We start from the raw sequence: 26,832 nt of genomic DNA, 5'->3' as shown, positions 1-26,832 counted from the left end.
TATTCTCACTGCCAGTCTATAAAGTAGATAGTATAATCCTCAGTTTACAAACAGGGAAAGTGAGGTACAGTTAGGGGTCTGTTCAAGGGCACACGGATTTGGCTAAATAGGGTTTTGAACCCAGCCCAATCCTCTTCCCCTGCAAGCAAGAAAAAAGCTGAACTGGGAACCCAAGGGCAAATGGAATAACCCTAAGGGGGCAGGAAAACCAGCTGTCCCAGGGCCCCAGAGTGACAAATCCGTGTTTATTGTCCGGTCTCCTCCAGGGATCACGTGCAGGAGACGGTCCCAGCTTCCCGCAGGGCTGGGGCTGCTCTCCAGCTGCCTTACCTCTGAGACAGGGCTGGGGTCAGGATGGAGCTGGGGTCCAGGGCGCGAGGTGCCCATCAGGGAGGCAGGCGCCACCGGGCGGGATGACAGACTCCAGAAGCCCTCCCTGAACAAAGACTGGGTGGGAGGCGGCCTGGTGTGTCCCCACCCCGCCTCCCCCAGCGCCTGCTGAGCCGCGACCACAGACAGCGAGGCGGAGCGAGCATGGCGGGGCCCCCGGCCGCTCTGCTGCCCCTCGTCCTCCAGCTCACGAGCGTGGCCGTGGCCTCCGCGACGGACGGAGGTAAGTCGGGGCGCTGAGGGCCTGGGGGCGGCCGGGAAGGGCCCCATTTCTTACTCAGCCCAGCCTGAGGGAAGGAGCTGGCGCCAGGCTGCCTCTCCCGACCCCCAGCCTCGGGGTGCGGGCGCCTCTCGGGCGGCCTCGGTCCTCCCCGTCGGTGGAGGAGCCAGCAAGGGGGCGCGGCCCTGAGGTTGAGGCCCCGGGCCCAGAGGAGAGAGAGGGGGCTCCCTGCAATGGCTGGAGAGGAATTCCTGCAGGCAGCGGTGGGGGAGAGGCTGCCCTGGAATCTGGGAGTCTGAAGTTAATTATTTGTCTTGAGAAAGGGGGAAAAAAGGAGGCCCGCTATGGGAGCCGACTTTGAGGCTGTGTCTGGCCTTCTCCTAGGAGGGCAGGCAGGAAAAGAGGGGTCAGTGCAAGCACTTGGCAGCCGGCTGGGGAGAGGGGAGCCGAGGACAATTCCATGGGGAGCAGTCAGGCTCCGTGAAACAATCAGGAGCTCTTTCTGCTGGTCTCTCCAGGCAAGGGACTGGGCCTGTCTTCCCTGCCGGAGACCCCCCAGCCTCTCCCTGCCTCCCTTAGTGTGACTGCTTAAATAGGTCTGGAGGAGGGGTCATGGGGTGGGGGTGTCAAGCCGGGACGGGAAGGGGGGCGGTTGACGATACTGATCATCTGCAACTGCCCTTCAGGGCGCCAAGAAGAATGCTAGATACTGGAGCCATACCAAGGGAGCATAGTTCCAGGTGACAGGATACCCGGCAAGGGAGGGGGGTGGGAATGTGCACAAGAGGTTTGGGTGCCGGCGTTTGTTGGGGCGTTAGACCCTGGAGGTGGGGAAGAGCAGGGCACGGGGGCATTTGCAAAAGGTCACCTTTGGACTTGCTGCGGGGAACCTTCAGATCTGTGACTTAGAGAGGTGGGTGCCAGAGAGGAGGAGCAGGTGGAGGCAGGAGGTGGGCTTTGGCTTCAGCCTCCTGAGTGGAAAGAGGGGAGAGGAGAAGAGGGAGGAGTGGGTTGGGGACACCTGGGTGAGACCAGAGGCTGGTGGGTTGGGGGGGTACAAAACGGGGAATCTGAGCCCAGATCTCTTAGTAGGCGGGGATAGCATTTCTCAAGCCAAGAAACTCAGGCCAAAGCAGGTTTGGAAGAAAGAAGACAACTTGGGTTTCAGATTAGACTCTCCAACCCCCGCTTGGGGGTGTGGGGACAAGGGAGTGGGTGACACAGTCCCTTACCTCACAGGACTAGTGTCTTCGAGAAACCCAGGCCCGGCCTCATTAATGAGCTGCCTCTGAGGGAAAGACCCTCCTCTCTCCGTCCTCCTCTTCCTCCTCCAGCCCCTCCACTGCCCACCCCCCACCCGGAAGAGCGATCTGGTCTGTGGGATGTCAGTGGAGTCAGCCTATCCCCGCCCCACGGTTTTTACTTTCCTGACTGAAGGGGAGGGGTTAAAGTGAGGTGGAAATGGCTGTCCAACCTCAGGCCTGAACTCAGAGAAACCCCCTTCTCTGACGCAGTGTCATCAAAAAACCAGGGACAGGCTGTCTTTATTCAGCCTGGTGCCTTGGGAGCTAGTGGGGGCCCTGCCAACTCCTTCCCCCAACCTTTCAAGAAATGCAGCCCACGCTGCCCAGTGTGGGGTCCTGTCTTCCAAACCATGCAGGGGAGGAGGGTCACCCTGTGCCCCACCCCTGTCTACCTGCCCACTCACGTGCCAGGGAAGGAGAAATGGTCTGTGAGGGTGCTGGCCTGAAAGCGTGGAAGGAGGAGAAGGCAGCCCTGGGTGGACCAAAGTGACCCAGACCAGCTTTCCCGAGTAGCAAGAACCTCTGTCGGGTACAGAATACAGGGTCCCAATGTGGGGGTCCCCAGGCCCCTCTACCACAGGCCTGGAAATAGTGGCAAGGCTGGGCGCGGGGTGGGGGTGGAGCAGAGGGAGCAGTTGCCCCTCCCTGTGCACATTCTCTGGAAGCAGTGCCCTTGCTGACAGGTGAGGACAGGCAGTTGGGGGGGCCAGGGCTGCCCACACCAGACCCCGGGCCCCATAAAGCCGCCCCACCTTTCACATGTCCGTCTCCCTCTCCTGCCCTGCAGCCTGCACTGGCTTCTGGGCCCTCCCAGCCTGACTTGTCAGCTCCCGGGGCTAACCCTGGCCAAGATCCTGACCATGTCAAGATGGATGACCCTGACACGCTCCCCGTGGCTGGGGACCCCTGCAGCATCAGGGAGGCTACAGGGAGGCCCCGGTCTAGACACTCCCCCTCGTATCCCCAGCAGGTCAGGGGCCCTGGGGCTGATACCTCACCGAGGTTCTTGCTACTTGGGAAAGCTGGTCTGGGTCACTTTTGTTCACCTTCTCCCTTCTCCTTCCACGCTTCCATGCCAGCACCCTCAGAGACCATATCTCCTTCTCTGGAAGGTAGGTGGGCAGATGGACAGGGGTGGGCCACGGGGCGACCCCTCCTTCCCTGCATGGTTTGTAAGACAGGACCCAGGAAACCTTGCTAGGAAACCTTTCACCCACAGGCCCACCTTGGATTCTTGTGCTCTTCAGGTGGGGTCATCCTCCCGGAGCCCCCTGGGCTTGCTGACATCCAGGACTACCAGCAGCAGGCACCAGCCCGCTCCTCATCCCATGCTGGGGCCCCACAGGAGCAGTGGCGCCCCCTGGAGAAGCGACTGGAAAGGCTGGAGGCCCAGATGATGGAACTCGGAGAACAGGTAGTGCTGGAAGCTGGAGGGCTTGGCGGGGAGGAGGGGGGGGGGGGGTTGTAGGGCAGGTCTTGTGTAGTGAGAGGAAGGAAGGATTGGACTTGGGGGAGGGGGCCCGGGAACTCTAAAACAGAGTTTTATTTTATTAGTTTTTTAATGCCAGTTTTTTGCTTTTATTATTTATTTATTTAATTTTTTTTTTTTTTTTTTTTTTTTTTTTTTTTAATTTTAGAGGAAGAGCACGAGCAGGGGACAGGGGCAGAGGGAGTGAGAGAGAATCTTAAGCAGGCCCCATGCTCGGTGTGGAGTCTGACTCGAGGCTTGATCCCACGACCCTGGGATCCTGACCTAAGCCAAAATCAAGAGCCTAATGCTTAACCGACTGAGCCATCCAGGCACCCCGAGTTTTATTTTAAGCGTACATGGAGAAATTCTTATATGAACAGCTCTTCACATCAATTCTTTCATATAAATGAAGAGCCTCGAGAGTATTTGTTTTTTCCATCTAGACTTTCGTATTCTTTCATGTGTTTGACAAATATTATGGAGGACCTACGATACATAAGGCATCATCAGGAAAGAGTTTGGATGGGTAAAGGACTTAAACTGTTAGAGAGAGGGGATCGGGTCCCCTTCTGCCCAAAGGAGAGGTCTGGGCGCGCCATGTCCCTCTGGGAGCCTGTCCAGACTCTAGGTCCTGAGAACTGTGTCTAAACTGGACGCTGTGTGGAGGGCACCCACCTCTCCCCTGGAACTGTCAGATTTCCTTCTCGTCCTGCTCGGTCTTCACACCCTACAAATCTGCGGGATGTGTTGGGTAGCGGGGAGCTGAGCCAGTGCCCCCCACTTTCCCCTCTCCCTCTTTCCCCAGAACAAAGAGCTGCAGGCGAGGGTGAGGCAGCTGGAGTCCTGTGAATGCCGCCCAGCGTCTCCCCAGTGCTGGGGGCTGGGGCGGGCCTGGCCCGAGGGTGCTCGTTGGGAGCCTGACACCTGCACCGCCTGTGTCTGCCAGGATGGGGCCGTGCACTGTGATCCCAAGCCCGACCTGCCCCACTGCCACGGTGAGTGCCACCCTGTCTGCCTGCCAGGACCACCTCGGCACCTAGAGATGGCCGCAAGTGCCTGAGTGACAGCACTATCTTCTCCCCAGGCTGCAGCCACAATGGTCAGACCTATGGCAACGGGGAGAACTTCTCCCCGGATGCTTGCACCACCTGTCACTGCTTGGTGAGTTCCCGCGACCCACCTGGATATCCCATACTTGGCCCCCTCACCTGCTTCACTTAAGCTACCAGCCACTGCGACCCGGTGTGCTCAATGTCATGTAATGGGGTCTGCCTGCCCCTCCCCCAAAGTTTTGGCCGCCAGTGGCTCCGGCTGATTCCAAGTGGCTATGTTTTCTGGGGCTTAACCCCCCCCCCACCACACGCACATGGTGGGGGCCCCCAAACCTCTCTGATTTGGGCCTGGCAAACAGTGGCATGGAGGCAGAGAGGATGGAGTTGCTTGTCTTCCTACATGCCCCCTCTCCTGTGGACCCTCACTGTCCCTGCCCATCCACCTGTCCCTGTCATCTACCTGCCTATTCCCCCTCACTCGGCTCCACATCCACATTCTTCCAGCCTTTCCTTCCTCGCTCCTCCGTTGAGGAAGTTCTCAGTTCCCTTCCTAGGATCTCTCCACTCTGGGAACTTGCTGGCACCTGGAAGAGATGCTTTCTGGGGGCCAAGAGCAGTAGGAGATGATGGGAGTGGGGGTAGGGTGTGTCTTTCCTGCCCTCAGACCGAAGGTAGCCCATGTACCCTGAGCTGCCTCAACTTCGTGCTCCTCTGGTGTGTCACAGCCTGGGGTGAGGTTTCAGTTCTGGAGGCCAGGCCCTCGGGGTTCTGATGGCTGGGCAGCCACTAGTCTGCTTCCCCACAGGAAGGAACCATAACGTGTACCCAGAAGCCATGCCCAAGAGGACCCTGCCCGGAGCCAGGAACATGCTGTCCTCACTGTGAGCCAGGTCAGCCTCCTGCCAGCCTCGCCTCCTGCACTCATTCTGGGGCCCCCAGAGCCATCGTCTGCCCCCTGCCCCCTGCCACATGCCCAGAGAGTGCCTGCCCACCCACTCTGGCAGTAGTTAGGGAATTCAGAACGGAAGCATAGCCAGCAAATACTCACTCCGGCCTGGGACCGATCCAAAAGCTCTGTATGATCTTTTTCCTGCCCCCAGGGAGCTTCTAATCTAGTTGAGAAAATAAACAGCCAACATAACACAAGATTTAAGATCCAATGAATAGAGTAAGAGAACGTAAAGAAGGGCAGTATGTGGTTAGCTGCCAGAGGCTCAGTGGTAACAGACTGCTGTAAGCCTTGCATTTTGGACTTTCTTCTGTGGGCAATGGGGAGCCATCGAAGGCTGCAGAGCCCGAGTGTGGCTTGTTCAAAGGAGTGTTTTAGGACTAACCATCTGGTATGGACTGGATGCAGACAGAACCCGTTAGCGGGCTAGTACAGTGGTTGTCTAGGCATGGAGCCAGGGATGGCAGTGTCTGCAGAGGGCGGGGTGTTTCTAAAACAATGGGCAGGAGCTGGTGGGTTAGACCCCATGCAATAGTGGGGAACTAGGAAGGCAGTGGTGCCAGTGACATGAAGGGAACTGGGAGGAAGTGGAGGCAGGAGGCAGTGGCTCTGCTGGGGGATGTTACTAGCTCTGAGTCAGGGATATGGGGTTGCCTGCTTTACCCCCAAAAATACAGGATGCCTTGTTAGATTTGAGTTTCACATAAACAACACATACTTTTTTGGTGTAAGTCGGTCTCATGCAATATTTGGGACATACTTATACTAAAAAAAATATGGGTCGTCTACGTGGAATTCAAATTCGACCCGGCATCCTGTACTTTACGTGGCAGAATATCAGCTGATGGGGCACAGGGTGGGTCAGAGGCTCAGGAGACCAGCGAGGTCTGGAAATGCAGACTGGGAGTCTTGGCCAGAGATGAGGAATGGAGTCTTGGGAGTTGATGGATCCCAAAGAAAAGGGACACACACATTCTCTCTCTCTCTCTCTCTCTCTCTCTCTCTCACACACACACACACACACACACACACACGCACACACAGATTTCAGGACACGTGGTGCCTCAAGGCCACTGCTAGCTCATATGATATCTTCCGTGAAATTTTTTAAAAAGCACCCTTTCCTCAACACTTGCATCTATTGTAAAATAGTGGAAATCTGATTATGCTTGAGTCAGACGCTTTACTGCCATCTGCTGGAAAGTTGTAGTAAATACAAAAACCTGTCTCCTGAATGGCGCCCCCCCCCTTTTTTTTTTTTTTTTTTAATTTATTTCTGAGACAGAGAGAGACAGAGCATGAATGGGGGAGGGGCAGAGAGAGAGGGAGACACAGAATCGGAAGCAGGCTCCAGGCTCTGAGCCATCAGCCCAGAGCCCGACGCGGGGCTCGAACTCACGGACCGCGAGATCACGACCTGAGCTGAAGTCAGACGCTTCACCGACTGAGCCACCCAGGCACCCCCTGAACGGTGCCCTTTGATGTGGTTCCCTGGTGGGTGCTTTGGTTCCAGTACCCTGGGTCTCTCATTCGGGGGCCTGGCCCTGGTTTTTCAGGCTGCCCTGGAGGCCACAGGGATGGGGAAACATGGCAACCAGAGCCCTGTGTCATCTGCACCTGCCAGGTAAGGGAATCAGAGCCTAGTCGCGGCCGCCACGCACATCCCTGATGCTCGGCATGCCGAGCCCAATCTGGGGGCCAGACAGAGCTGCTGCTGCCACCCAGGCCTCGAGGCCTGCAGCCTGCTAGGCCCACCAGGCCTGCGGAGTAACTCAGCTCGGGCAGTGGAGAGGGAGGGAGGGCTCAGTGTCTGCCCTGCAGGCAGGGACCGTGCGGTGCCAGGGGCCCTCATGTGCAGAGCTCAACTGCCTGGAGAGCTACACCCCACCTGGGGAGTGCTGCCCTGTCTGCCGGCCAGGTGACCTCTCGCCCCACCCTGCCCCTCCATCCCCTCAGCCCCGGAGGGTCCGGTACCTACTTGGGGTCATGCCTTCCCTTGGGTGATGTCCACTCGCCCTGCTCTCTGCTGACCGGCCTGTCATCCTGACAACCCTCCCCAGGCTGTGAGTATGAGGGGCGGCCTTATGAAGAGGGGGCCAACTTCCTGTCCAGCGCCGACCCTTGTCTCCAATGCTCCTGCCTGGTGAGTCCACACCCGCCTCGTTCAGGCCTTGCTCCTCCATATACTCTCCCTGCTCCCCCTTGGGTCACACCTGCTGCTCTTTCATATACCTCCCAAGACCTCCTGCCGGTGAGGCTCACCCTCCATCGCGGTCCTGTGCCCCACCCCTCCAAGGATGTCTGACGCTTGTCCACCCTGCCCTGTCTGGGAGCCAGACCGGGTGGCTTTACGGCGACTGGTGTATTACAGAGGAGCCTGGTTCGCTGTGCGCCCATCAAGTGTCCACCCAGCCCCTGCCCTGAGCCAGTCCTGAGGCCTGGCCACTGCTGCCCGACCTGCCAAGGTGAGAGCCCTGACCCTTCCCTGGTAGAGCTCCAGGTGGGGACGTCACAGCATTTCTTCAACTCCAGAGCCCATTCTGCTGGCCCTGAGCTGAGGGGTTTGGTCAGTGGGGAAGCGATGCCCGGCCAACGCTGCTCTGGAGCTGAGGTGCCTGGGCTCAAATCCCGCCCTTGCCATTTCGTGGCCGGGTACCTCTGAGGGAGTTACTCTGGGTCTCGATTCCCCATTTGTGAGGTGTGGATAATGCCATTCTATACCTTGATAAATGCTGAGCATTTTCATTTGCTATGTGCACGGAAGACACAAGGGGACCCCCCCCCTCCAAGAAGACCAGTAGAGGGTGACACTGAATCACACACCAGTACTGTCGCAAAGGCAGTATTAGAAGCAGGTGCCGGGCACTGTGGACAGTCAGAGGAAGGAGACCTAATCCAGCCTGGACACAGGAAGGAAAGCGTCCTGGAGGCAGCGCGTCCTGAGTGAACCTTCAGGATAAAGAGCAGTTAGCCAGGGGAAGGGTGGAATAAGGCAGAGGGCATTCCAGGAAGAGAGGAGAGCTTGCACAAAGGCTCGGGACTGACAGTCATGTGAGGTGGGTGTGCGGTAGGCGGGAAGGTGCAAATGTACGCGAATGGCCAACGCTTACAGCGAGAGGTGAGGAGGGGCCAAGAGCTGGGGGGAGGTGGGCGTGGCCACACTGGGTCCCGGGAGGCCTTGCACTGGAAGCCCTCAGGAGTCTAGGCAGAGGCATGGCCTGGTCTGGTCTGGGCTCAGGGCATGTGAAAGAGGGTAGGGGCCGGCTGAAGCTGCTATCCAGGCGGGCTCCTACCAGGCTTCCTCTGTGCCCATCTTTACCTCAACCCCAGGCTGCACGGAAGGTGGCTCTCGCTGGGATCATGGCCAAGAGTGGACTGCCCCTGGGGACCCCTGCCGGATCTGCCGGTGCCTGGTGAGTCCCTCCGCTGCTCCCACACCCCTCACCCCTCCCCATCCCCAGGCCAGCCATATTCATCCCTTCATTTCACTGAGCACATCCCCTATGCACTGGGAGGGGACAGAGGTGGAGAAGACCTGATCCTGGGCGCTATGAGGGTGAGGATGGGGCTGTGCCCACCTGTATGCCCAGTTCTGAGCATCGTAGATGTGCAGCGTGGGTTTGCGAATGAACCCAAAGAGCTTGCAAGCTCCAGAAGTGAGGCAGGTCAGGATATGACAGGCAGCAACAGCTCGGGGGAGAGAGAAATGCAGATTACATGGAGACATCTAGAACTGCGCTGTCCCGTCTGTGGCCACCACCGCATGTGGCCACTGAGCCCTTGAAAGTAGCTGTCCAGTTGGAGATGGGCTGAAGTGCAAAATGTGGGATTTTAAAGACTTAGGACAAAAGAAAGGAATATAAAACATCTCATTGCTAGTTTATGTTGAAATCACTTTTGGGGCGTGCCTGAGTGACTCCGTCGGGTAAGCAACCGACGTCAGCTCAGGTCATGATTCCATGGTTGGAGGTTCGTGAGTTCGAGCCCTGAGTTGGGCTCTGCATTGACAATGTGGAGCCTACTTTGGATTCTCTGTCTCCCTTTCTCTCTGTCCCTCCCCTGCTGGTACTCTCTCTTTCAAAAATAAATAGGGGCACCTGGGTGGCTCAGTCGGTTAAGCATCTGACTTTGGGTCTGGTCATGATCTCGTGGTCCGTGAGCTCGAGCCCCGCATCGGGCTCTGTGCTGACAGCTTAGAGGCTGGAGCCTGCTTCGGATTCTGTGTTTCCCTCTCTCCCTGCCCCTCCCCAAATCATGCTCTGTCTCTGTCTCTCCCTCTCTCTCTCTCAAGAATAAACATTAAAAAATTTTTCAAATAAATAAACATATTTTGACGTTTTTTAAAAAAGAAATAACTTTTAGATATAGTCAGTTGAATGGAATATATATTAATATTTAGTTTCATCTGTTCCTTTTTGAAATTTGACTGCTAGAGTAATTTAACTTATTTTATTTTTTTGAGTGAGAGAGAGCATGTGTGTGCAAGCAGGGGAGAAGCAGAGAGAGGGAGAGAGAGAATCCCAAGCAGGCTCCGTACCCAGCACAGAGCCTGACACAGGGCTCGATCTCACAACCATGAGATCATGACCTGACCCAAAATCAAGAGTTGGACGCTTAACCCACTGAGCCACCCAAGCACCCCTACTAGAGAATTTAAAATGACTTACGACTTGTGTTATGTTTCTACTGGGCAACACAGATCTAGAAAATCTTCATGGGAGGGATGGTGTTTACCTAGGTCTTAAAGGGTGAGTAGCATTTAAGCAGGAAAAAATGGGGGAAGACATTCCAGGTGCTATGAACTGAATGTTTGTGTCTCCCCCAAGTTCATATGTTGAAATCCTAACCCCAAGGTGATCATATTTAGAGGTAAGGCCTTTGGGAGGTGCTTAGGTCATGAGGGTGGAGCCCTCATGAATGGGATTAGTGTCTTTGTAGAAGGGACCCCAAAGAGCTAGCTCCTCTCATCAGCCACGTGAAAACAGTGAAAAAGCAGGTGTCTAGGAACCTGGAAGCCGGCCCTTTTCAGACACTGAATCTCCTGGCACCTTGATCTTGGACTTCCCAACTTCCAGAACTGGGAGAAGTAAATTTCTGTTGTCTCTAAGCCCCCCAGCCTATGGGATTTCATTACAGCAACCCAAGTGGACTAAGACACCAGGTGTAGGGAACAGTCAGGGCGAAGCCTGGGGGAAGAAGGTGGGGACGTGGAAACCTCATGTCCAGGCAGGGAGCATCCTGAGAAGGGTTGTGTTTCAAGCCAGAGCCATACAGCTTCCTGACAGCCTACCAAGGTCTGAAGACTCCACTGCCAAGGCCATGGGGCATCCATCCCCTTTGCAACCACGTGCCTCCCTTCTCTGTTCACATGGACCACCCTCCCGACACCCGTGAGAAGAGTCACTGGCTGCCCACTTACGGGACTGGACATAGTGAGCCCTGATGTAGGTGGGAACTCAAAGGGCGGGGGTCTGTCTGGGAACAGCCGTGGCGAGTAGCAGCAGCTACTGTTGACTCGCCAGCTTCCAGAGGTGGCTGTCACACCGGACGCCATATCTCATTTCATTCCCATAACAAGGCTGTGAGGACAGGACTATTTACTGTCTTTGCCGATGGGTAAACTGAGTCACAGAGAGCTTCAGTAACGTGCTGGGTTATACATCTGTATTACTTTCCTAGGGCCACCATAACAAAGTACCGCAAAGGGGTTTGGCTTAAACAACAGAAATGCCTCATCTCGTGGTTCAGGAGATCAGAAGTCCAAGGTCAAGGTGTCCTTCCGAGGGCTGTAAGAGGGAATCTGTTCCAGGCCTCTCTCCTGGCTTTTGGTGGTTTGCTGGCAGTCCTTGGTATCCCTTGGCTTCTGCCTTGATCTTCCTGTGTGTGTGTCTGTGTTCAAATTTCCCCTTTTTTAAGGACGCAGTTTTTGGAGGGGCCACCCCACTCCAGTATGACCTCAGCTTAACTAATTATATATGCAGTGACCCTATTTCCAAATGCGTCGTGTTCTGGGGTGCGAGGGGTTAGGACTTCAACATATGAATTTGGAGGGGGGCACAGCTCAACTCATAACAACATCTAGTAAGCGCATCATGGGAACTCGACTGCCATTTCTGCCACTTGACGGAGCTCTAATGGCCCCTTCCCCTGCCCGCTGTGCCCCCTCCCAGGAGGGCCACATTCAGTGCCGCCAGCGAGAATGCTCCAGCCTGTGCCCGTACCCTGCCCGGCCTCGTCCAGGCACCTGCTGCCCGCTGTGCGATGGTGAGTCTGGAGTGGGGGTCCAGAAAGCTCACCTGTGGCCCAGCTCAGTCTCCCATGAAGGCCAGGACTTTAAGGCACCCTATTCCCCAACAGGCTGTTTCCTAAATGGGCGGGAGTACCGCAGCGGAGAGCCCGTGAGCTCTGGGGACCCCTGCTCGCGCTGCCACTGTGCCGTGAGTGTGGCTGGCCTGGCAGGGAGGGCCTGGCTTCTGGGCCTGCCTCTTGAATGCTGATCAGGCCCTGTTGGCAGAACGGGAGTGTCCAGTGTGAGCCTCTGCCCTGCCCGCCCGTGCCCTGCAGACACCCAGGCAGGATGCCTGGCCAGTGCTGCCCAGTCTGTGATGGTGAGCTGGGGACTCGAGTCACCGGGAGAGGGGCAAGCACTGGCCCAAGAGAGGCTCGGGACGGGGGCGGGGGCGGGCGTTTAGACCTACAGGAAGCTCCCTTGAACTAAAAGTACAGGACAAATCCTTGATCGGCCTAGGCTCCCGTCACCACGGGTGAGGGTCACGTTCTCACCTTCTCATGGCACACTGGGCACCATGGCGGGGCCCTTGATCCTGGAGGTAGGGGAGGCTGGCTCATCAGGGTTGGGGAGGGGGGTGGATGCTTTGAGGTGACGTGAGGCTTCCCCATCAGCCTCCAGCCCTGCCCCCGGTCCCCCTGTCCTCCTGACCAGGCTGTGAGTACCAGGGACACCAGTACCAGAGTGAGGAGACCTTCCGACTCCAAGAGAGGGGGCGCTGCATCCGCTGCTCCTGCCAGGTAGCCAGTCGCGCCCTCTCACACCCCAGATCTGTCTCACCCCTTGAGGACCTCTCACCCGGCATCCCTCCTAGGCTGGCGAGGTGTCCTGTGAGGAGCAGGCGTGCCCGGTTGCCCCCTGCACCCTGCCTGACTCTGGCCCCCAGCTCTGCCCAGGTATGTGTGGGGAGGGAGAGAAAGAGGAACAGCTTCAAAGGAGTGCTGCTCGCAGGCGCTGAAGACGGAGGGGTTCCTTCACAATAAGGGGGGCACTGTCCGGTCCACCAGCCACTCCCAGCGTGGGGTTAGAGGCCACCGTAGGCCTGGCAGAGCCAGGGCCCTGTGGTCTGGGAAGGTCAGGGGTGGCAGCAGGTGTCTCGGTTGCCATGGTGACAGCCCCCCTTGCGGCAGCCTGCGTGCTGGATGGAGAGGAGTTTGCTGAGGGGGTCCAGTGGGAGCCTGATGGTCAGCCCTGCACGGCCTGCTCCTGTCATGATGGCGTGCCCATGTGTGGGGCTGTGCTCTGCTCCCCACCCCCCTGCCAGCACCCTACCCAGCTCCCCGGTGAGTGCCCCACCCTGATCTGGCCTTTCCCCCCTGCTTTGTCCAGCCCACCCGGATCAGCTGGGCTCTGATCAGTCTGCCTCCCCCAGGTGCCTGCTGCCCCAGCTGTGAGAGCTGCACCTACCACGGCCAAGTGTATGCCAATGGGCGGAACTTCACGGACGCGGATAGCCCTTGCCGCGCCTGCCGCTGCGAGGTACCACCCCAGGCTTGCTACTGCCCTGCTGAGCCCCTCCTGGAGCCCACCCCCATTGCCCTCTCCCCTGCTCCCAGGCTGGGACTGTGAGGTGCTCCTTGGTTGACTGCCCTCCCACAACTTGTGCCAGGCCCCAGAGTGGACCCGACCAGTGCTGCCCCAGGTGCCCAGGTATGTGCTTGTTACACCTGTCTGGCTTGGGGGCCCCGGAGCCAGCTCTCCCATGGCCCCACGGGCTCAACAGATACCCTAGCAAGCAACAGCCTTCTGAGTTGTTTTCAGACACAGCTTGGACTTTCTGCAACTCACAGGGTATGGGTAGGGGGGAGAGTAGAGAGATGTTTATCCCTTCGTGTTCCTGTATGTCCCTTCCCTCCTGTTCTGTATTTCCTCCTCCAGTACCCTTACCGGTCAGATATATCCCTGTGTCTATATAAAGCAGCTCCATGCCACAAACGTTTGGGTCTGATGCGCGGGAGACTGGGTGCTAGGATGCAGTGTAACCTGGTCCCCGCCCCGCCCTCCCGGAGAGTCTGTACCAGAGCGTGTATCACAAACACAGGCACGTTCATGCACGAGCTCCTTGGCTGTTCACCCTCAGAGGCATACACACATGCATCAGGTAAATGGGCTCAAATATGCCTCCACATGCGAGCGTGTGCTCGGAGAGATACCCATGCCAGCATACACAGACCCTTCTTCCACTCTCTCCGTGGTGCTTCCTGCTGGCATTTCCTCAGTGGCCCTGGACTCCAAGGATAGATGGGCTGCCAGCCCATGCCTAGAACTGTCAGTCCTCGCCCCCACTCCTGCCCCTCTCCCTGCCCCAATGCTCAGACTGCATTCTGGAGGAACAAGTATTTGTGGATGGCGAGAGCTTCTCCCACCCCCGAGACCCCTGCCAGGAGTGCCGGTGTCAGGAAGGCCATGCCCATTGCCGGCCTCGGGCCTGCCCCAGGGCCCCTTGTGCCCATCCACTGCCTGGCACCTGCTGCCAGAACAACTGCAATGGTGAGGTGGATGCCATGGGGAAGGGGGGGGGGGGCCGGTCTCCTGGGATGGCTTGGCCCCATCTGCGGGCTTTTAGGGTCGGAAGGGCAGCCTACCCGGGGAGGAATGGGCCCCTCCCAGGCCTATAGCTGCCCCCTCCCCCAGGCTGTGCCTTTGGCGGGAAAGAGTACCCTAACGGAGCAGACTTCCCCCACCCGTCTGATCCCTGCCGTCAGTGTCGCTGTCTGGTGAGTCTGCCACCTGGGTGAGAGGAGGAGGCTAGGGGAGTAGGGGTGGGACTTGGGAGACCAGGAGAGGGCCCCCAAGGTGGCAGTCAGAGGGGTGGGGGTCTCCTCAGCCTCCCACCACTAACCGGCCTGGCGTGGGCCCTCTGTTGCAGAGCGGAAGCGTGCAGTGCCTCACCCGCCGCTGCCCGCCGCTGCCCTGTCCAGAGCCGGTCCTGCTGCCCGGAGAGTGCTGCCCGCAGTGCCCCGGTAGGATGTGCACACCCCTCGGGCAGATCCGCATGGGAGGGAGGGGGGAGCCTCCGCGGCCTCTCCTTGGAGCCCTGACGCGCCGCGCGCTCTCTGCAGCCACCTCCTCCGGCTGCCCGCGGCCAGGGGGCGGGGCCCCGGCCCGCCACCTAGAGCATTTCTCCCAGCCCGACGACCCCTGCCGCCGCTGCCTCTGCCTCGATGGCTCTGTGTCCTGCCAGCGGCTGCCCTGCCCGCCTGCGCCCTGCTCCCACCCGCGCCAAGGGCCCTGCTGCCCGTCCTGCGACGGTAACTGGCGCCCCCTCCCGGCCTAGGCAGCACCCCACCCCCACCTGCTCCCTCCAGCTCTGCCCCCAGCCTCACCCTACTCCGTCCCCTCTTATGACATGTCCCCCTTCCTCCATCCCCTAACACTGTGCGACCCTAGTACCCCCCCCCCCCCGCCTCCTCCGGGCCCACCACTCCCACATCGGGGTTCTCACTAAGAATGTGGGGGACACCGCCCGGTTGGCAGGGCCAGCGGAGCCGTGGTCCTGGCAGACGGCCACCACGACCGCCACTGCTCCCGCCTTGCTTGCCTGCCCGCCTAGGCTGCCTGTACCAGGGGAAGGACTTTGCCAGCGGGGAGCGTTTCCCTTCGCCCACTGCCTCGTGCCACGTCTGCCTCTGCTGGGAGGGCAACGTCAGCTGCGAGCCCAGGGCCTGTGCACCTGCTCAGTGCCCCTTCCCCGCCAGGGGTGACTGCTGCCCTGCCTGTGATGGTGAGGGGCAGGGGACCGTGGGGATGAGGGGCTGGGAAGGCCGGGTCAGCGTCATCTTTACTGCCCTAGAGTGAGTCCCCAACATCTGTCACTGTAACAGAAAACACTGGACTAAAACCTGGAGTTTCTCCTGCTGCTGATGCTATTTGGCTCTGTGACCCTGGGCAAGTTACATAACCTCTCTGGGCCTAATTTTTCTTAATTGAAAAAATACATTTTAAACTGTGTATTTTTGTAAAACACATATAAAATTTACTGCTTTAACCATTAAAAAAAATTTTTTTTTAACGTTTATTCACCCTTGAGAGACAGAGCACGAACGGGGGAGGGGCAGAGAGCGAGGGAGACACAGAATCTGAAGCAGGCTCCAGGCTTTGAGCTGTCAGCACAGAGTCGACGTTGGGCTCGAACCCACGGACCGTGAGATCATGACCTGAGCTGAAGTCGGACACTCAACCAACTGAGCCACCCAGGCCCCCCTACTTTAACCAGTTTTAAGTGTAACTCTAATTTTAGCTCCTGAAAAAAAGAGAGGGTTGAACAAGGCCCACTCAGTTCCCCAGGCTTCGGTCACTCTTGTACTCTCTTAGCAACATTTGCTACATACCCTCTCGCATCTGTAAGTTTATTTAGTTAACTATTTTTCTTCAAATTAACCTTTTATTCTCTTAAAAAAAATTTTTTTAATGTTTATTTAGGTTTTTTTGAGAGAGAGAGAGAGACAGAGTGTGTCTCTGTGTGCCAGGGAGGGGCACGCAGAGAGAGGGAGACACAGAATCCCAAGCAGGCTCCAGGCTCCGAGCTGTCAGCACGGAGCCTGACGCAGGGCTCGAACTCGTGAACAGCGAGATCACTGCCTGAGCCGAAGCGGGACACTCAACTGATTGAGCCACCCGGGCGCCCCATCCTTTTGTTTTTAAACCTATTTAGAAAGGAGTCTTTATATCATACTGTAAATGAGTTAGATTTTCCAGGAATGAAGATTACCATAATTATTAATACAGTTAAAAATAGAACATTAAATTTGAGTCAGAAACTTTTGCCTGCCAAGGCTTTGAGATGGAGACTTGCCTCTCTCTCTCTCTCTCTCTCTTTTTTCTGTTAAGACTTTGTTTCTTTACAGCAGTTTTAGGTTCACAGCAAAAGCGAGAGGAAGGTACAGAGATTTCCCAAGTGCCCCCTGCCCCCAACACATGCACAGCTTCCCTCCTTATCAATATCCCCCACCAGGGATCTGTGGTTACTACTGATACCTCATTATCACCCAAAGCGCCCTCTCTTTTTAAAAAAAAGAAGGTCAGGGGCGCCTGGGTGGCTCAGTCGGTTAAGCATCCGACTTCGGCTCAGGTCATGATCTCACGGTCCGTGAGTTCGAGCCCCGCGTCAGGCTCTGTGCTGACAGCTCAGAGCCTGGAGCCTGTTTCAGATTCTGTGTCTCCCTCTCTCTCTGCCCCTCCCCTGTTCACGCTCTGTCTCTCTCTGTCTCAAAAATAAATAAACGTTAAAAAAAAAATTAAAAAAAAAAAAGAAGGTCAGCAAGTGTCAGAGAGCTGCTTGCTACAACCCTGGGATCCCGTCCCGGTCCCTGATTAATCAGGGGGCTCGGAAGAATATTGGAAAGACGATACCTTGATCAGTGTCTCCTAAGCCATCTCGGGCTATCTCCAGCTGTCCCCAGGTTAGAGAAATTGGTACCTTCTGGCTGGGTGTGGCCTGTTGAGCATCCAACTCTAGGGACAGATTCCTTGTGGGTCTTTCCAGAGAGATTACAGGTTGAAAGGGGAAAGTGTGCCCTTTGGCTGGTGCCCCATCCCAGACTCCTTTGCTCCCCCCACCCCCCACCCCCCCGTCTCCTACCAGGATTGAGCCTTCTCCTTGCCCCCAGTTGCTGGGTCTTTGAGGCCTCAACTGGGGCCCAAGGTCAGAACTGGATGACTGCTCACCTCTCACCATTTCTGCCCCCTGCCCTGCCCTTCCCTGTCCTCTCTTGAAGGTTGCGAGTATCTAGGGGAGTCCTACCTGAGTGGCCAGGAGTTCCCGGATCCCCGAGAGCCCTGCAATCTGTGTACCTGCCTTGGAGGCTTTGTGACCTGTGGCCGCCAGCCCTGTGAGCCTCTGGGCTGCAGCCACCCGCTCACCCCGGCTGGACACTGCTGCCCAACCTGCCAGGGTAGGACAGCACCTGCCCTTCCTGCCCCTCCTCGAGCCCCCAGGGGCCCAGCTGGTCTTACCACCGTCACCACACAGCAAACCCACGCCCTGTGCTCTCCTCAGACCCCTGAGGATCCACACCCTCCTGGCTGTCCCTGCTGTCTCCTCAAACTGCCTTGCACTTCCAGAACTCCCTGCTCTTAAATTGTCTCGTCGCCTTCCTGAGGTGTCACATCGCCAGATTCAAACCCATTCGATGGCTCCCATGCCCCCTGAGTGACCAGTCACAAGGGGGAGCGTCCCTCCCGCCTGGCTTCCCTTTGCCCACGCTCCTGAGCCCAGCCCATCTCTTGCCTTCAATTCCGGGTGTGTGTGCCCACTCGTCACGTGGGCCCCACAGACAGAAACTTCCCAGCGGCCTTTGACCCCACCTCCAGACCTGACTCCCTTCGCGCACTCAGGTCTCGCCGCTCACAGCCTGGCCAAAGCCTCACCTTCCCGGCCACCGTGGGCCACACTTATCTCTCCCTCTCTGACTCCCTAAGCGTTGGTAGGGGTCGTCAGGACCAGCTGCGTGTGTGGCCATGGGGGGCTGCCCTGATCGCTGCTCTTTCAATGCATTTCCTGCTCTGCCAGGATGCCTCTATCATGGGGTCACCGCAGCCCATGGAGAGACCCTTCCTGACCCACTCGACCCTAGCTGCTCCCTCTGCACCTGCCAGGTGAGGTGGCCTTTGGGGAACGTGGTGACCCTTCATCCCTCGATCCTCCTCTCTGGCCCGGAAGAGCCCGTCTCCTCACCCAGGTCTCACGGGGGACCACCTAGCGGAAGAGGATTGGATTCTGGTCTCCTGGGCCGAGGGAGGGAGGTGGGAGCCCGGCAGGCTCAGTGGGGGCATCCTGCCAGGGGGCAGTGTGTAGCCTGGTTTCAGGTTGTGATGACACGGAGTCGGGAAGTAGCAATTGACCTCTCTCCCCCCAGGAAGGTTCCGTGCGCTGCCAGAAGAAGCCATGTCCTCCAGCTCTCTGCCCCCACCCCTCTCCAGGACCCTGCTTCTGCCCTGTTTGCCACAGTGAGCTGCCTTCCGCGTGCCCCAGCCCCCCATGCTCGTCCCCACCCCTCCCCCCTCTTTCTGTCAGGCCTGAGCGAGGTCGGACAGGGCGAGGTGGCACAGCCCCCCGCCCAAGAAAGGTCTTTCCCACAGGCTGCCTCACCCAGGGCCAGGAGCACCAGGATGGGGCAGAGTTTGAGGGGCCCCCAGGCAGCTGCGAGTGGTGTCGTTGTCAGGTATGGTAGGGAGCGGGGGGGAGGGCGTTGGTGTCAGGGCTGGGTCCCCATGCCTCTGGGGCGCCTGGCCTAGAGGGCAAGTCCCTGAACCTGCATCTCCTGCAGGCCGGCCAGGTCAGCTGTGTCCGGCTGCAGTGCCCCCCTCTGTCCTGCCCACTCCAGGTCATGGAGCAGGGGGGCTGCTGCCCTCGCTGCAGAGGTATGCCCAGCCCCACGTGGCTGCCCCCTGGCCTCTGCCCCCGGGCCCGATGCCCCGTACCGGCCCCCCCTCCCTCTCCTTAGCTCTCCTCCGGCCTTCCCCCCTCCCTGGCCACCCACCTGGCCCTCCCACACCTTGGCCCTGAAGCTCTCATCCCTGCAGGCCTTTGGTTCCTCCTACCCCTCCGTGCCCCTGGCCTGCCCAGACCACACCCCCTCAAGACTGACACCTTCCTGACCACACTAGTCATCATCAGAATCGTACCGTGTGCCACATTCTGAGCTCAGCACTTGACACACAGCTCACTTAATCCGCACACGGTCAAATAGGTACTATTATCACTCCCATTTTGCAGATGAGAAAACTGAGGCACAAAGAGATAACATCGCTTGCCTATGGGCACGCAGCTGGTAGGTGGCAGTCAGGATGTGCATCTAAGCCATCTGGTTCTAGAATATGAGCCTGTTTTAGGCTGCCTCCTGGCCCTCACCCTCATACGCTGCTCAGCAGGGTGTAGCTTCCACAGAACTGTCACAGCGTCTCACGCGCCCTTGAGGTAGGCAGGACAGATGAAATCCCCATTTAACAGGTGAGGAGACTGAGGCTCGGAGAGATTGTTACCTGGGGCACATGGTTAGTGATGGAGACTTTCATTCATGTCACATGCATTTATTACACGCCTGTTGCATGCCAGGTGCTGGGCTACCACCAACAGTGGCTGCTGCCTGGCACAAGGTCTAGCAAGCAAGCAGGCACGGAAGGGGATAAGAACTGGGTGTTCCGACCCTAGCCCAGGGTCTTTCCCGTCCGCCACAGGCAGGAGCACTGCCCCAGGCCATCTTTCCACCATATCCCTATAGATCCCCCTCCTGGCACCCGCATGCCCTCCTGGCCACCCAGGGTGGGGGAACAGGGGCACGCGTGCAGAACCAAGACTCAGAGCTCGTCCCTGCCCACCTGGGACACAGGCTGCCTGGCTCACGGGGAGGAGCACCCGGAAGGCAATAGCTGGGTGCACCCCCAAAGCCCCTGCTCCTCCTGCATGTGTCATGAGGGCGTCGTCACCTGTGCCCGCGTCCAGTGTGTCAGCTCCTGTGCCCAGCCCCACCGAGGGCTCAGTGACTGCTGCCCTCGATGCTCTGGTACTGGGAGCCTGGGGCCGGGTGAGGGAGGGTGGGGAGGCAGCACTTCTCTCCGGGCTGGGCCGCAGAGACAGGCTGCTCCGGGAGAAGTGACCCCCACTGTTGCACACACCCCAAAATCTGGAGCCGGGGGCATCCCCTAGCATTCTTGCCAGCCTGAAGCCTCCCTGGTCCTGTTCTGCCCCAGACTGTGAACATGAAGGTCGGAAGTACGAGCCAGGGGAAAGCTTCCAGCCTGGGGCAGACCCGTGTGAAGTGTGCATCTGTGAGGTGGGTGAGGGCAACGCCGAGGGGCTGGGCACCACAAAGGGGGCAGCCTGGACACCATGGGGAGCGAGCAGTATGCGGGTCAGAGATAGGAATGTGCCCCCTGGGGCCAGGAAGTGTGGGGCAGGACAGGCGCTGAGCGGGGTGGGGGCAGTGGGCAGCCCTCCTGGCTGGAGTTTAGGGTGGGTGTGTATGGGAGGTAGGGGGACCCCTTCGGAAGTGGTTGGGGGGCCTGTTAGGGAATAACATTTGAAAGTAATGGTGAGCCGATGAATGACGTCCTATGCCCAGGGATTTGGCAGGGGAGGGGAGGAAATGGCATGAGAGTGCAGGGGCTCAACACTCATAAGAAGGTTCAGGCCCGGGTAACTGGAAAGAGAAGGGGACGTCATCTCCTGGGAGTAGGGCATGGGGTGAGGAGCGATCTGGGGAGACGTTGAGTCTCTGCAGACTGGAGTTTAACCTGCCCAGGGTGCACCCAGCAGGAGGTGCAGCAGGCAGGTGGAAGGGCTTGGGGTCCAGGGAAAGAGGGTGGCTCTCGGCTTTCAGGGCCCGGGACCCACCCCCTTTGCTCACTCATTTTTGTAGCTGCAGCCTGAGGGGCCCCCGAGCCTTCAGTGTCATCGGCGGCAGTGTCCCAGCCTGGTGGGCTGTCCCGCCAGCCAGCTCCTGCCCCCTGGGCCACAGCACTGCTGCCCCACCTGTGCCCGTGAGTCCCTGGATGTGGGGGTAGACAAGAGGGTAGGACTGCCATCCCCAGAGTGACACTGGAAGTCAGTCGCTCTCCTCTACAGTCCTAGCTCTCACCGGTTTTTTGAGTCCAGTGGACTATTCAGGAAGCCCTGGCTGGTGCGGCCTGCACCTCTCCCCCACCCCCAGAGGGGGACTGGGGAAGCTGGCAGGGAGGGATCCCTGGACTCTGAAGCCAGGCGCCGTGTGGGGAGCATCTTGCCCAGCAGGTGGCGCTGTGGGATGGGGTTTTGCAGGTTGCGGGCTTCTTGAGGGCTGTAATGTGAGGCCAGAGGGGCTACAGAGGTGGGGAGGTATTCTTACCAACACTTGTTAGCATGTGCCTCAGGGAAAGAGAAAAGGACTAACATTTAGTAAGCACCTACTGTATGCCGTACCCTGTACTTGGTGTTTTTAATAAACACTATCTCATTTAATTCTCATTTACCCAGTGAGCGGTGTTATTATTCCTTTTTACAGATGAAAAAACTGAGGTTCAGAGAGATTGATTAGTCTGCCCAAAATGGCCCAGGCACTGAATGCTGGAGCCAGGATTAGAACCTGGAGTACCTACCTGGCTCTCTGTGCTTCCTTGTGCTGTTTTAGCCAGGTAATATAAAAGGAAATAGGAGAGGGAGCAGGCGAGGCCGGCAGTCCGAGTGTCCTTAGTGACCTTAGGCTAAGGAAGCCACACCTTGTCCACTCCCAGGCCCTCCACCCTAGTAGTCTGCAAAGTTCTTTTTCAAAAGCCCCAACTTTTCTTTGCGGACCCAAGAGGAAGGAGGACTCATCCTCTTGGAATCAAGGTGCTGGGGATATGGGTATGTCCCAGGCCCAAGAAGTCTGGGGACACAGCGGGTAAGTGGGCTTTTGCCCCCTGCTTCCCCTCTCCGTCCCCGACGCTGAACTCTTGTCTTCACAGAGGCGCTGAGCAACTGCACAGAGGGCCTGCTGGGGTCTGAGGTGGCCCCGCCGGACCCTTGCTACACCTGCCAGTGCCAGGTGAGCCCCCCCCCCGCCCTGGGGATTCCCAGAGCTCTCTCTTCTTCCTCCTCTGTGCACTGTGGCAACAACTCCTCTCCTGCCGCTCCAGGCGCCCCGCCCACTCCGACACGCGTCCGCACACCTTGAATATCATATCCGGCCTCCACCCTGCTCCCTCCCTGTTCTTCTCTGCTGATGGCGTTCACATGCCCTTCCACAGGACCTGACATGGCTCTGCATTCACCAGGCCTGTCCTGAGCTCAGCTGTCCCCCATCGGAGCGCCACACCCCCCCTGGGAGCTGCTGCCCCGAGTGCCGAGGTAAGTGCCGGCCTTGACCTGCATCCTGTGAGCACGAGCCCAGGGGGGAGACAGGAAGGGTGGCATCCAAAGGCTAAGGGGGCAACCTGAGGTCTGTACTTCAAATGTGGGCTTCGTTCTCTTGTCGAAATGAAGGGTCATTCAGTGGGGTGCAGGAGGTAGAGGAAAGCAGAGGATGAAGTCTGGATACTCAAGGCCTGGCCTGAGGCTTGTCACTGGGCTCGGAGGCCCCAGGCCCGTTGGACAGGCATTGCACTGAGCTGGCAGCTGGCTCATGGGAAGCTTCCAGCCTGTGACTCTTTGGGCTTCCAGGACCCTTTCCACTTCCCTCGTACTGGTTGCAGGGCCTGCCATCTGGTAGGTCGTCTGGATACCGGTTGCGGAAATCAGCACCATCGGGGTGCTAGCGGAATGGCGCGGGCCTTCAGGGTGCGCTCCAGGGAGGAGGACGCAGTTGGGAGGACCATGCTCCCCCCTCCTCACTTCTTCCTCCTCAGAATGCGTGGTGGAGGCCGAGGGCCGGAGAGCGGCGGATGGAGAGAGCTGGCGGGACCCTAGCAACGCTTGCATTACTTGCTCCTGCCATGTGAGCTGGGGGTGGTGGGCAGGTATGGGGTGGGGCGGAGGACCTTACAGATGGATAAAGGGAGGAGTCTCAGGACACTGGACCAGTGAATATGGGGTCTTTGAGGTAATTAGTAAAAGGCGCCCCCTCTGGGTGAGAGCGGGCAGTGGCATCCCTGTGCCGGGGCAAGGAACTAAGGGCTGGATTTCATCCCCCACTAGAACAGGAAATGGGTGTTCTTGTAGGGCGGGGGCAGAGAGAAGGGGCTGCTGCCTCAGACTGTGACCCAGAGGCTCCCAGAAGTGTGAGGCCAGGCACCCCAGGCCCTGCAGGAAGTCCCTAGAGCAATGACATCTGTCCTCAGCGGGGCCGCGTGGAGTGCCACCTGGAGGAGTGCCCCGCCCTCTCCTGTCCCCAGGGCTGGGCGAAGGTGCGAGAGGCTGGCAGCTGCTGTGAGCGATGCCAAGGTGCCAGCCAGAACGATGGGAGTTGGGGACGAGCGAGACCCAGTGTGAGGGACGGGCAGCTGACCCTACCCCGCTCCTGTCCCCTCAGCCCCCGCCCAGTCGTGCGCGCACGAGGGCCGGGCGGTGGCCTCCGGGGAGCGCTGGGCCGTGGACGTTTGCACCACTTGCTCCTGCGTGGCAGGCACCGTGCGCTGCCAGAGCCAGCGCTGCCCGCCGCTCTCCTGTGGCCCCGTGAGTGCCGCGTCTAGGGCGGTGGGGTGAGTGGGCATGTGGCAACGCCTTCCTGGTAAGACCCGGCGGGAGGAAGGAGGCAGCGCTTGGGTAGCGGCCGCGGCGCGGTTGGGAGGGGGGCGGGGAGAGAGACCCTGCGGCCGTGCAGTTCCAGGCGCGGCCACAAGGCGGTGCCCTGAGCCCGCTTGCGGTGAGCCGGGGAGATTCCCGGGAGATCGTCGGTCCCAGGGGAGGCTCTGCGAGGGGCACCGCAGGGAGGGCGAAGTGTCTGACGGGATCCGGGGCTGAGGCCAGGACGAGGCCCCCGCCCTGAGTCCCGGCAGCTGCTGCCCCCGCTGCCTGCCCCGACCCGCCTCCTGCATGGCCTTCGGAGACCCTCATTACCGAACATTCGACGGCCGCCTGCTGCACTTCCAGGGCAGCTGCAGCTATGTGCTGGCCAAGGACTGCCGCGGAGGGGACTTCAGGTGCGCAACCCCCTCTGCCTTCTCCCTAACTCCCCACACCTGTCCCTGCTGACTACTGCACCTGGGCCTCTCACGCCACAGCGTGCACGTGACCAACGATAACCGGGGCCGGAGGGGTGTGGCCTGGACCCAGGAAGTGGCGGTGCTGCTCGGAGACGTGGCCGTGCGGCTGCTGCAGGGCAAAGAGGTCACGGTGAGCAAAGCTGAGGACCCAGGGATGGTCAGTCCCGTGCTTACCGCTGTCCCGACGTCGGCCCTCCTCCTGCCTCCCTCCTCCAGGTGGACGGGCGCCCTGTGGCCCTGCCCTTTCTGCAGGAGCCGCTGCTGTACGTGGAGCTACGGAGACGCACCGTGATCCTGCATGCCCAGCCCGGGCTCCAGGTGCGGCGCAAGGCCAGTGGGGGTGTGGGAGCCTTGGACCTGTTCAGGCCTCTATCTGTAGAGGGAGTGCGAATACCAGCTGGGTCCCGTGCCAAATCAGGCCAGTGAGGTCAGAAAGTTCTGATGGATTCGGAGGGGAGGAAAGGAATCATGGTCGGAGACCTTGGGTGCAGGGAAGGGGGGGTCTGAGCCTGGTTTCTAATCTTGATTCAGTCACCAACGCAGTGGGACTCTTAGGCCAGTACCAACCCTCTCTGGGCCTGTTTTCTTATTGGTAAAAAGGGGGAACAATTCAGGGGATGCCAACTAAGGTCTACGTGGTTTCTGAAATTCCTCCCAAATCCTGTGTCGAAGAGTAAATTTCTCCCTGCCTTCGGCAAGAAGTACAATTTGTAAATTCCTAAAACAAGTCTCGTCGATACTTCTGATCTGGACTCTAATGGTGCTTCATCCTCTCTAAGGCCCTAATGCCCATGAGAAAGTGAATCTCTGAAGCATTTCACCAGGGGGCCCAGTTCAGGGGTGCCGATGGGAGAAGGTGCCCTCCTGCCGGAGCTGTGGGCAGCTCTTCATGTCTTCTGTGTGTGCCCAGGACTCACAGAGCACGTGCCAACTTGGCTTTGGCCAGGGCAGCCTCCTTTCCACGGGGAACCTCTACCCGCCCATTCTCCTCCCCCACAGCATGGAGTGTGCTGACAGTGCATGGGGCCAGGGTGGACCCTGGGCTTCTGGGGGTCCCTACCTTTCCCCATTCCCCGATTCCAACCTCTCTGCCCAGGTGCTGTGGGATGGGCAGTCTCAGGTGGAGGTGAGCGTGCCCAGCTCCTACCGGGGCCAGATGTGTGGGCTCTGTGGGAACTTCAATGGCTTTGCCCAGGATGATCTGCAGGGCCCTGAGGGGTTGCTCCTGCCCACAGAGGCTGCATTCGGGAATAGCTGGCAGGTGAGTGGCACAGGAGCCGGGTGGCTGAGTGTGATCATAGAGCAGCCCTCTTATATGGAAAGGGGGGTGGGCACGAGATGGGCTTTGCAGCTTCAGGGTGATTTGGGGGCTTCTTGCTTCTGTCGTGGTGCTGGGGGAGGCAGCGTGGCCTGTTGAATGAGGCCTCATCATCCGAATCCACAAGCCCTGCCTTGCCACTCACTGGCTGTGTGACCTTGGGTGAGTCACTTAACCTGCTCTGGGCCTTAGCTTGTCCAGCTGTAAAATGGGGACAAGGAGAAAGTAGCTGGTGCTTCCTTTGCTATTCTTGTAGGGAGATTTTTGGAGCTAAACCAAAATATTTAGTGGAAAGTGTTTTTGAAGCACGTAGCACACAGAGATCAGCCGCCAGTGGATGCTGTCACATCAGGGTCACTCTTGCCACCTAGGTCCCAGAAGGGCCGGGACCCAGTCGGACATGTTCCAAGGGCCGCGAGGTGGATCCGTGCAGGGCAGCGGGTTACCGTGCCAGGCGTGAGGCCAACGCCCGGTGTGGTGTGCTTAAGTCCTCCCCGTTCAGTCGCTGCCACTCTGTGGTGCCACCAGAGCCCTTCTTTGCCGCCTGCGTGTATGACCTATGTGCTTGTGGCCCCGGCTCTTTGGCTGACGCCTGCCTCTGTGATGCCCTGGAAGCCTATGCCAGTCACTGTCGCCAGGCAGGGGTGACACCTGCCTGGCGGGGCCCCACACTCTGCGGTGAGGGGGAAATGCCCAGCGCGAGTTGGGGAAGAGGGTGGCACAGGGCTCAGGTGTGGATGTGGTAGGAACAGGGTGGACCGCAGGGGTGAGCAGGGCACCTGGAGCGCTGCCGGGGTGCCCCTGTGACCCTGCCTTCCGCTCCACCTGCAGTGGTGGGCTGTCCCCTGGACCGCGGCTTCGTGTTCGATGAGTGTGGCCCGCCCTGTCCCCGCACCTGCTTCAACCAGCACATCCCCCTGGGGGAACTGGCCGCCCACTGTGTGAGGCCCTGCGTTCCTGGCTGCCAGTGCCCCGCGGGCCTGGTGGAGCACGAGGCCCACTGTATCTCACCCGAGGCCTGCCCCCCAGTCCAGCTCACTGGGGACCAGCCACCCAGACCTCCGCCCAGCCCTGGCCAGTAGCCAGGACACCAGGGCTCATCAGGTCGGAAGCCTCTCCTTCGAGAAGAGCTCCCACCCTGGCCAGAGCCATGGAAAGAGTGCCCCACCCAGGCACTGGGGTCCTGTGTCCCACAAAGACCTCACCGTGTTCAATCAGAAGCAGTAAAATTGGGGCCTCTCC

The 26,832-nt window shown here is 58.9% G+C and overlaps 1 protein-coding gene across 1 annotated transcript; it reads left to right on the top strand.

Annotated features, from left to right (window-relative positions):
• The first annotated feature begins 534 nt into the window (after nt 1-534).
• Nucleotides 535-26,832, top strand: LOC122211024 (kielin cysteine rich BMP regulator). Its single transcript, XM_042924093.1, has 40 exons — nt 535-613; nt 3,162-3,328; nt 4,191-4,380; nt 4,470-4,546; nt 5,243-5,327; nt 7,447-7,529; nt 7,758-7,851; nt 8,717-8,799; nt 11,557-11,650; nt 11,744-11,823; nt 11,901-11,994; nt 12,330-12,415; nt 12,490-12,571; nt 12,806-12,958; nt 13,048-13,154; nt 13,232-13,325; nt 13,992-14,165; nt 14,310-14,392; nt 14,545-14,638; nt 14,738-14,926; nt 15,229-15,399; nt 17,393-17,569; nt 18,187-18,272; nt 18,533-18,623; nt 18,756-18,838; nt 18,944-19,037; nt 20,006-20,179; nt 20,367-20,449; nt 21,035-21,155; nt 22,098-22,177; nt 22,380-22,479; nt 22,977-23,065; nt 23,409-23,511; nt 23,600-23,742; nt 24,037-24,209; nt 24,291-24,402; nt 24,489-24,590; nt 25,369-25,533; nt 25,962-26,268; nt 26,422-26,832. Exons 1-40 carry the CDS (start codon nt 535-537, stop codon nt 26,670-26,672), a joined length of 4,893 nt encoding a protein of 1,630 aa, XP_042780027.1. The 3' UTR covers nt 26,673-26,832.

The sequence above is a fragment of the Panthera leo genome, chromosome A2 (genome assembly GCF_018350215.1).
Source record: "Panthera leo isolate Ple1 chromosome A2, P.leo_Ple1_pat1.1, whole genome shotgun sequence".
Lineage (NCBI taxonomy): Eukaryota > Metazoa > Chordata > Mammalia > Carnivora > Felidae > Panthera > Panthera leo.
The sequence above is the reverse complement of the archived record's forward strand: the minus strand, read 5'-3'. Positions and strand labels throughout refer to the sequence as shown.

What these genes read in the sequence shown, in the direction of transcription:
- LOC122211024 (XM_042924093.1), top strand. Translation starts at nt 535, where the DNA reads ATGGCGGGGCCCCCGGCCGCTCTGCTGCCCCTCGTCCTCCAGCTCACG. An exon ending in CATTCGGGAATAGCTGGCAG is followed by an intron (nt 25,534 to 25,961) that starts GTGAGTGGCACA and finishes CTTGCCACCTAG; the next exon opens with GTCCCAGAAGGGCCGGGACC. An exon ending in GCGGGGCCCCACACTCTGCG is followed by an intron (nt 26,269 to 26,421) that starts GTGAGGGGGAAA and finishes CTCCACCTGCAG; the next exon opens with TGGTGGGCTGTCCCCTGGAC.